General features: G+C 36.2%; 1 protein-coding gene across 1 annotated transcript; it reads right to left on the bottom strand.

Moving 5' to 3' along the window:
- Positions 1-3,931: 3,931 nt before the first annotated feature.
- On the bottom strand, positions 3,932-10,232 carry LOC139114230 (peptidyl-prolyl cis-trans isomerase-like 3). The gene is made up of 5 exons (XM_070675807.1): positions 10,060-10,232; positions 9,265-9,392; positions 8,533-8,641; positions 6,479-6,597; positions 3,932-5,918 (listed from the first exon to the last, which is right to left on the bottom strand). The coding sequence occupies exons 1-5, from the start codon at positions 10,060-10,062 to the stop codon at positions 5,780-5,782; spliced, it is 498 nt and encodes a 165-aa protein (XP_070531908.1). The 5' UTR covers positions 10,063-10,232; the 3' UTR covers positions 3,932-5,779.
- Positions 10,233-10,412: the final 180 nt, after the last annotated feature.

Consider the following 10,412-nt stretch of genomic DNA (forward strand, 5'->3'; position numbering starts at 1 on the left):
TGGAAATCGGGGATCGGATAACAATCAGGGGTCACAGCGCAAAATTTGGTGCTGGAGATATGCAAATAATACTCATTTTTAACCGATACTTGAAATTCAAAATGGCCACCATCCCTATGTCAACTCTACGGAGGAAAATAATTGTTTGATTTTCACAAAAATACCCCGATGAAAAATTTATTAATTCTATGAACGTCAAAAGAATCTCCCACAAGTGGCAGGCCAGAAGGATTCTGTAAAAAATAGAGAGCGAGAATATCTGTCCCCGAGGCGCATTCTAAGAGCGAGAGTTAGTAAGCTTATACCAGTAAAATGTTCAAGATCACTGTAACGGGTAATATCGGCAATGGCACACTCTGAATCTTCATACTAACCCATCTTTCCAAAAAGTAAAATATGATTCATACGTTGCATTAAACTCTTACGGTTACAAGTTCATTACTCAAAATCAGAAGTTAGTAAAGTGACGAAGTGTCGACATCGACGCTCGATGATTCGGCAGTAACAGATCTCTTGGTCAAGTCGGTGCTTACAAACTTGCTCAACTATCGGAAAGCTTGCAGAGAGCATTTCACTGACTAGCGAGTATTTTGTCAGCCAAGGGCGTCTAATTTAAATGACCCTGAAGTTTGGACCATCACATTTTGATCAGTGGGTGCTTATCAGTGATTGAATTGCATATTTCATAAGCCTATAGAAATCTCATAAAACGAGAAAATGTTTCTGTCTTTATTTAGTTGGAAATTGCACCTTTGAAGCTATAAAATATTTACAAAGTGAGATAAAAATATATCGAAGGCAGTACTGCACCATGTGTATCACTATAAAAATTTTAAAAGTGAAATTAATTTGTTTGTAATGTGTCAGCACAGAAAATACAACACAAATTACAATCATAGACTTGGAAATACTGGACCAGAATAATCTTGCTGGAATAAGAAAGTAATGAGACTATAAAATGACGCAGGATATCATTATAATACTATTTGGAAGGATTGATGTAGATTTTGTTTTAATTGTTTTAATCTGTAACAGATGAATGATATTCGATCCGATTGCATGAATGGCAATATTTGTTCGACATGTTGAAATAATTAAATAATTTGCTCATTTATATGCAACATTATTACACCTTTTAGTATATTCCGTCAGTTTTTCGGTTCCATATGTTTCAAGAGAGGTTCCCATCCATGCATCGTCTCTGTACATTGTAAAACGAATGCCAACTATATCAAATGCTTTATTTCCATCGTAGACGAACATCAGTTAATGGAACGATTTTCATCATCGAATGGCGTATTGATATATTTTAGACTATTGTTTTGCGGTTTATCAATCTTTTATGCAAAATTTTCCTAAAATTGGATTTCCTATGCAAACATGAATTTTTAACATTTTATATCCAAAAGTTGTCAAGTTGAAAACAGCTCCGGTTTACTTTCAGTCCAGTGATGACTATGCGGCCCGTGACGTCATCGACGAGTCACCATTGAATCCTATGGAGCGAGCGACGTTCGATATAATAATGCATATGCTATCATGTATTACACAGAGTACCTTTGGAAAACATTGGCAAGAGTACACTGCTAGCTGAAAATTACGTAGTTCTTATATCAAAATTACGATACTACATCTCGAAGCCTGGTTTGGGATGATCTGCAGCATTGGTGCATCGAAATGCTGCACGACCCGGCTTATTGTCTTCCAAAGTATTGCAAAAATGTAAAAGAACGAGTGAACAAAAGTAAACAATTCTTGCGAATTATCTAGATTGTGCAGAACGAAATAATTTTAATAATAAGCTTAAAACGTGCCAAAAACTATTTCTAGAATGTTCTCTTAATATTGGTTCGACATATTACCTTGATTCCCGACATCGAAATATGTGGAGACACTGAACAGTAGAACTTACAACTTTCTTCTGCGAGAGGTGAAGCTTGTAGAAGTGTTTTCATGCAAAATCAATCCCTATATTTGGTTGTCTATAATTACAACATTTTATACAGAATGGGAAGCGATGAAGCATTAATCATCATTATACAGAACTTTGCAATTGTGCTAGAGTTCTCTTTTTTCATTTCTTTTAAAATGTTGACAACAAAGCGAAAATGCACAGCGTTCTCGGACAAGAATACCGCCTATGACAAAAGTGGAAGAAGCGGTAACGCTCCTACTTCCATGATAGAACGAAGGTACTCCTTTGTACTAATCAAGCAACTGGAGTAATTGCGTTTTTTAAAGGGCTGCTAATTATGGCAAGGAGAACTATGACCACGCCTATTCGACTGTTCGTGTGTGCGCTTGGGTTTGGGAGGGGAGTAATCTTTCTTGATGGATATGCCTCTTTATTTTCTTTGATTCCAAGTTTATAAGCTTGAACAAAGTTTGAATATTTTGTGTTAATAATCAGATGTCGTTTGATGAAGGATTCTGAAAGTCTGAGCTTTTTACTGCTTATCTGAATCTCGAACAGCCATTTCTCGGTATGTCTTATAAGAGATGAAACAGCAAGACCCCGGCCCTTGCCTAGATAACTAAGATCTCACCGAGGCAAAAGGCATATCCTTATTTACCCTATGGGGTATCGATCCATAAATTTTCTCAAACAGGCACCCTATGACATTCAAGTAGACACAATCCTAAGGGTAATTGAGCCAAGCGTTCTTCAGATGAATCAAAGGAAACATCTTGCTGTGGTTGTCTGATGAAACTATGACAAAAATGGCATAGGTTGTGAAGAACCAGACAAGAAATGTCATAGCCTTCAAGCAATGCCTGATGTGGCCGTAATAACATGACCGCGTTAACCCTTTGAGCGCTGTAATTTTTCTCGCCAAACTTTTAGTGTAACATTTAACCAATTTAATTTTTCTGTATTATTTTTTTCATAATTTTGGACCAAATGGACATCACATTTCTCTGGCATATTTATCTAAATTTTAGCAAAGATTAGAAAAAAATTGACTGATGTATCTATGATAAAGGTGACAAAACTTGATCTGGAGCCAAAAGGACTATATGCCTTTGGTATGTTTTATTCAAGAGCCAGCAAACTCCATGCAACACATGGCAACCATCTGTAATGAATTTGAATAAACGGTACTAAAATTTGACTGATAATTTTTAAAAGGAGGTAAATTTTCAGAAACAAATTTAACTTATGTGTATGAATGAGTCAAGATATTTGAAGGCAAAAGTTGCCCTAGACTTGCTCCACGTCTGTGGGCATATAAGTATCAAAACACATAATAAATTACAAAGTGGTAGGCTGTTGCACAGACCGTGGGGTGAACCCTTTGGCCAGCCAGTAACTCAGCTGCTGAGAAAAGCAAGGCGACTGGGGCCAGTCTAAAGTTGCCCCCCCCCCCCCCAAAAAAAAGACAAAATATGTCGATACAATTTTAACAAGTGTGACAAAGATCATGCTCCGAAATTTGTATACCAACTTTCAAGGAGCATCAGATGAGGGGATTCTGAGAGGAAGATGTCTTTCTCCCAAAATTGGTAAAAATGTCCCCCAAAATGTTGCATTCTTGGAGGAAGATTTTTTTACAAAACAATGGCAAAAATGGTCCCAAAATATGTTGAATAGTTCATCATAATGTGAACAAATGTACTTACATAATTTCCCGAAACTGTTACAAATAGCAGCAAAAAATGCCCAAAATATACAATATTGCAGATTTTATCACAATTTGAACTCATCTGACTCAGACTATCTGGAGTAACTTTGTTGTACCAAATTTCACAGTAATTAGATGAGCGTATTCTGAGATCTTTTACCTTAAAACTGAAAAAAGCCTCAAAATTTAGAATATTGCAAATTTCATCAGGTTATTTGTGGTCATGTTACTTTCATGTGAAAAATCAATACACGGAGGGGGAGGGGGTACAGAAACTTTCATTAAAATATATATCATACTCATGGTAGTGTTTGTATAAAACTACTATATTTTTGTCTTAAGTCTTAATTTCAGTAACGTAGTAACATTACAAAACGGATCTGCATATAAAGTTCACACTTTGCCAGGTAAGAAGAAGTTCAATTTTCTAAATTTCTAAAATAGTCTCTGGCCCTTGAAGCCACTACAATATCTACACTAACTTAAATCAAATCTTGTACAATACCTCGGAATCACATACTGATCAACATATTTCAAATTTTCACTTTATGTTTGTCAACAACTTCCAGCCAATGAAATCCTCCCCATGATTACAGTTAAAATATCAAGCTCCATTGAACTACAATTAGAAAATCATTTTGATAGTAATGATGATGGACAGACATTATAAGGATATTGACTGCCTTTTCAAACTGACCATTAGCACAAGCTTTTATGTTTATTAAGGTGGAATGCGGCTCTGGGACAGATATTTGGACTCTCAATTTTTTACAATTCTTTCCTGAGCTACCATTTGTGGGGAACTTGTTTTAAAGGGCTTGGAGTAGGAAAAATTTTCACCATCTTAGTTTTTCAGGATATCTAAACTTTTTCTTTTCCCCTGTAGCGTTAACACAGAAATGGCATCCATTTTAAATTGTAAATATTGGTAAATGTTAGGTAATTTGTTTCTCTTGTGCCAAACTTTGCATGGTGACCCCCTGATTTTTATTCTTGAATTTGAAAGAGAATTGTTGAAAGTTTCATTGCAGAATTTTGGGCAAAAGTTTAAGACTTTCGGTTTCGAGGAGCATACTAAAGTAATCGTAAACAGATAACTTAAGACACTACTTCAAAATTGGCATAATGAAGTGAACTATGGACAACTGGTGTATCATTCAGAATGACAATTGAAATAAAATTTGTGTCATCTCGATGTAAACATGACTAGAAGAGGCTTAGAATTATCAAAGGGTTCTTAAGAATAGTACTTTATTTAAAAAAAACTTACAAACCCTTTCCCTGATTTTTATTTCAACCTAAATTCATTAATCCACATTCAGTTATGAAAGCAGTCTCAGGCAGTACTCTACGAATTATATATTATGAGTGGTGACAGCTGTTGGAAGGGTTATTCAGATAATGAACAAAGTATCAAGATGTATTTGCCTACCATATCCCTAAGGGGCCCATGATGACTGTAACACTCAGGTGACAAATGAAACTAATTGCTTTTAGGGGCAGGGGGTTTTAGATGTATTTGCCTACTGTATACAAATTTCACTAATTAATTATCACTAACTCTTATGCCATGGAAACCATGTATATGCATGATGCTCAATCACTCTATGGAATTTATTTGAAATGTTTTCTGCTCAAAAACCTGTAAGCAGCATAAACTTTGATCAACAAATTACAGCAATTTATCATCTTCATGGGTACGGTAGTTAGAAAACAATAATTTTGTCACTGGTCAATGGCAATGTGTTTCTTCTGTCATGTGCCTGTTTTGATTATCTATGGTCACTCAAGTATTTTCAGTATAGTTATTGAAAAGTATCTGTATTACATTTGTTGCTTTGGTCATCAATGGATAATGGCAAGTTAAGTGTCTTCAAATGAGCACAGATAAGGATATCTCATGATAAGCAGTCCATCAAGGAAATTATGAATCCCATCTTGTGTGATTCAAAGAGTAGCACCTCACTTGCGAAGTTCATGAATATCATGCAATTGTGAAGTCTAGATGAAAGACAGGGTAAATGTCCATACAAATTGGTGCTTGAAACCCTCTCTTTTTGCTCCTTGAAAGAGGTTGATGATACGCCCTCCTGTGGCAACTTTAAAGAATTTGGTTAAGTTAAATTTTGGGATCCTTCAGGGGTCTTGTAGTTTTATTATTGTTCTTGCATATCAGCTATTGGGTTGGCATGGATTGTTATTCTCTGTATCTTAATATCATTCATGGGTCTGAAGTTCTTCTCATTCACAGGTACTTTCTCAAGATCATCCAACGTCTCAAGTCCATCTATTACTCTGAAATTTAAACACATCAAAAAATTTATGCAGGTGACTCTTGCATTCATTGAGTGTCATAATGTAGGCATGTCAAACAAGAAATAAATTCATCTCTGATCTCCACAGTAGAGTTTCTCAGCTGACCAATAACAACAAGTAGGGCTGTAGTAATATGCTAAGGTAATGTGAAATTTAGTCTCACTTCTTTGTCATGCAACACAAATTAATATTTCCACCTTTCCTACACAAATGACTTATCAAATTGTGATATCTATCACAGAGTGTCACAAAAGGAGCTTTGATTGCTAATTTGCTTTTATAATGATTATGAACATTCTTGTAAGATTTCTCTGAGATTGGTTAGATATGATGTGGTGCCCCTAGTGAGATATGGACAGGACTAAAAGGTGAAATTAATTTACCAGTTTTTCACAGATTGCTGATAACTAGACAATAATAACCATGTGTGATGAATAAATAAGTAAACATGAACAACAAATTATTTGTATTTGTTTGAAGGCAACATTGAACACTGCCAAAGTCAAATGACCCCTTTAAAACTGACTTGAACCACTCACTTCCCAAATATTGAGTATTTCATATCTAAATGTGGTTGTTTTGCATATGTGATGAAAAACTGTGATCCGTTGGTGTTGGCTCCGCTGTTTGCCATGGAAACCACTCCTCTGACATTATGCTGCAATTAAAAACGATAAAGACATGTAGCTTGTTGAGAAAGACATTGATTTTCACATTAATTCTAAATACTCACACTGAACTGTGCTATTTTTGATGAAACATCAACAAAATATTTGCATGCCTCTAACAAACTTTCCTGAATACTGGTATTTACTTATGTACTCCTTCCAGCCCATAAAGGCCGAAAGCAAACTTTGCATGACATAATGGAAGAGGCAAAGCCAAGTTCATTTGGGAGTGAAAAATATGCTTGAGTCTATCATGGGCAAGGAGGGGGTACATTATCGCTATTTTTTTATAGTTTTGGCAATGCTAGTGAATTTGTAGACATGGAAAACATCTGAGCCAATGATGTCAGATAATTGGATTATCAGTAATAATCTGAGGGTTTGACGTCACAAATTCACTTTTGATGGCGCAAATACAATGATCTGATTGGTCGATTGCCCAGCTTGAGCAAAAATCCATTTTTTCACGTTCCATGCCAGAATTTCAATATACTGTTATGTTATAATAGTGATAAATCACACCCAGTATCGGTATACCACTCGACTTTGACCAGTTCAAAACCTTGTGGTATACCGTCGCTGGGTGTGCTTTACTGCTTAAATATTGGGATCATTAATACTCATTTATATTGACACATTGGGTATCTCGTAGTTTCTTTGGTCAAGAAATCTTAAGGCTTATGAGAAGTGGTTTGAGCTTTAACATGTGTTTGCAAAATATGAATTTGATATTTTTACATATTTTGGTTCGGCTTCCATACTTATTCTCCTTTGTGTATGATTTCTGGCATTGGAAAATGATAACTTCTTGGTGTATGTGTGAATTTAGAAGCTGCACATATAAATAAAACTAAAATCATGAATATAGATCTGGTTGGAAGTCAAATTATTCTATTATCCTTGTGTTAGCTCTGGTTGTGTGTACTTACTGCCAATTGGTGTAGGCAGAATTGTATTGTGTGCGTGAAGTTGCACAAATATTTGAAAACACACTTCAGTGGGTCGAGACACTATTAGCTCCCTACATGTCAGTGTACATGCTGGTAATTGAAACAGTCATCTAAAGTTAAGTATGGTACACGAACCTTTGCTCCCTTTGTGCTTGGTGTAGACAATAGAATATTATTATCATAAACAATTCCACAGATCCTTGCTAGGACTGTAAAGACAGTGAGTTACTTTTGTGCACAGAATATTATGGAGGATATCGACTGAGACACAAAAGACCTACAGTATTCAAACGTACCTCTGACTCACACTGTTTATTAGGTGACAGATATTTGGACTCTCAAAATTTGATAATGCTTTTTGGTCTACCACCTGTGGAGGCTTCTTTTGAAGCTGATGGACAGACTCTAATTTCCACCAGTTTAGTTTTGTGAAAATCGAAAGTTTAATTTTTCTCCATACAGGTTACACACTGATAGGGATGGTGGCTATTTTGAAATTCAAATATTGGTAAACCTAAGGCAAGATATTTCCACAGTACCAAAATATGCGAGATGAACACCGATATTTATCTTTGACTTTTTGAAAGAGACAAGATTAAAGTTTCTTGGAGAAAATGCTTTATAAGTGTTTTGATTTTGAAGTGTGTGCTGCCTTAACATGCCCTCTCTCCTGTTTTTATTGAGCAATGGCTATTCATAGATCAAACTCTGCTAAACACCAGTCAAAATAAAACCATCCGGTAATCAAGGCAAGTACAATGAATTTATAGGAGTGGTGATTACGATTTCTGGTCACAGCAAATTAAACATTCAAATCTTTGGTCAGTCTAGTAAAGGAAATTACTTGTACTTATACTGGTTGTCATGTGTACAATGAACTAAAGTACTATCATTGTGTCTTTTGATTTTCACTATTTGAACCACATCCGTATTTTTTTAATGTTGTGCACTCTTCAATGTCAACATATGTCTTACCTTGAGTGTATCTACGATTTCATCTTCAAATTTACCACCCCAGATACTCTCTCCACCTTTGCCTGTTCCTTTGGGATCGCCTGTTTGAACCATGAAGCCTTTGATGTTCCTGAGACAAGTGATAGACGGAGAAGTAATCTACACGTAGACATATAGCTATGATCCTGAAATCAGGTGTTATTGAACCTATATTGGTCAAATGCTGCCATTGGTTATATCTGAGGGATTTCTGTACTTGGGACATCAGAGTGAGGCAACACAGAATCCAGTGAGACCAAAACATGTCCTGAAAACTGGTCTCTCTCAATAATGACCCCAAATCTGCCATCATCATGGCTGAGTTATTTTTTATTTCCTTTATAAAAAAATTAATGTACACCATCATAATGTTATAATATGTTAATGAGTGCTAAATTTATGGCAAAAATACAAAACGACACTTGACCTGTGAAAATGCGAAAACCCTGCTGCCAAAATTCAAATGTCATTCAGATTACAGGTGAAGAGGCTGCAAACTTTACAGGTCAGGTCTTCAAGACCATGGTAATCAGTCATTTAACCCTTTCACCCCAAGTTCCCTGTATACAGGTCCAACTTTACCATAGAAAACAATGGATTTGGGAAAAACCATGGTGGTGAAAGGGTTAAGACACACATGGGCATAACCAGGATGAAGTAAACAGTGGACTGCTATTGAAACCAATCCTTTTCACATACACATCATTGTCTCACCTGTGAAAGATACAGTTATCATAGTAGCCACTTGCACTCAATGCAAGGAAGTTTTCACACGTTCTTGGAACTTGATCACAGAACAGTTCTATTTTGATGTCGCCAAGGTCTGTATGGATGGTGACTGACTGTGGAAGATAGAAAATAATACAATGAGAGCAAATTCGAACTTGTACTTTGGTCCCAATATCAGCTTTTTCAATATGTCACACTCGCACAACACACTATTAAATGGTAAAACACTGCATTTAAAAAAATACACGCATGCCAATATTTTTTGAAAAAAAAGATTAACAATAACGTCTCTAAAACTAGATGTGGGTCCATAGCTGTGGTGTTTTCAGACGGGACTCCTGCCATTTACGGGCTGGTTTGGACTTTTACTATTTTGGCGGGGTTAAAATCGTAAAAGTCAAAACCAGCCCGTAAAAGGCAGGAATCCCGTCTGAAAACACCACAGCTATGGACCCACAGCTGAACCTGACATCCAAATTAATTTTCTGATATTGCCTGAGTACGTTGATATGTGTTTCACATTCATCGACAGTCGTCTGAGGACAGTGTAGTAATATCCTGTTCACGTGCACTGATAACTATGGAAGTAAACACAGAACATGGATGTTTTTGTACAGCCATGCACAGACAGAGTTGAAGTTCATAGGTCTATATTATTGGTTTTTTGAGTTTATGATGAGGCAATGCAATGTGAACGACATGGAGGTACAGGCGAGACCATCTTCATTACATGTGAACCATTCTTCGCTTCTTGCAATGCTCTGAAAAGAGTATACATACCATTGTAGCGAAACAAATTTATCTGACGACCCGTGAGATATACTTTTTCACAAATACGATTCCGGCATGCGAATGCGTGTGCTCAACAGCTTAGATATTACCAGCATTACATGTTCATGTTGTGACGCCGTACGCTACTGCAAAGCATCGCATGGCGAAGTCATATCGAGGCTAGGGATATCCCAATACTCCCTAAGCTGACGCCGAAGGTTTACAATGTCCTTCGTGTCATTCTTTGATATTTACGTTATTAATAAATTAGTGCACTTATTCTTTTGCTCAATTATCAACTTAGGAAATATCAAAACATTTAAAAATACTTCGTTTAATCCTGCAATCGAATTTTGCGAAAC

This window comes from Ptychodera flava, chromosome 16 (assembly GCF_041260155.1).
Source record: "Ptychodera flava strain L36383 chromosome 16, AS_Pfla_20210202, whole genome shotgun sequence".
Lineage (NCBI taxonomy): Eukaryota > Metazoa > Hemichordata > Enteropneusta > Ptychoderidae > Ptychodera > Ptychodera flava.

Bases quoted from the DNA above. Each gene is read 5' to 3' on its own strand.
- LOC139114230 (XM_070675807.1), bottom strand. The intron at 6,598-8,532 runs GTAAGACATATG...TTTTAATTGCAG, and splicing joins AAATCGTAGATACACTCAAG to CATAATGTCAGAGGAGTGGT. The intron at 5,919-6,478 runs GTGAGTGGTTCA...TTTAAATTTCAG, and splicing joins AAATACTCAATATTTGGGAA to AGTAATAGATGGACTTGAGA.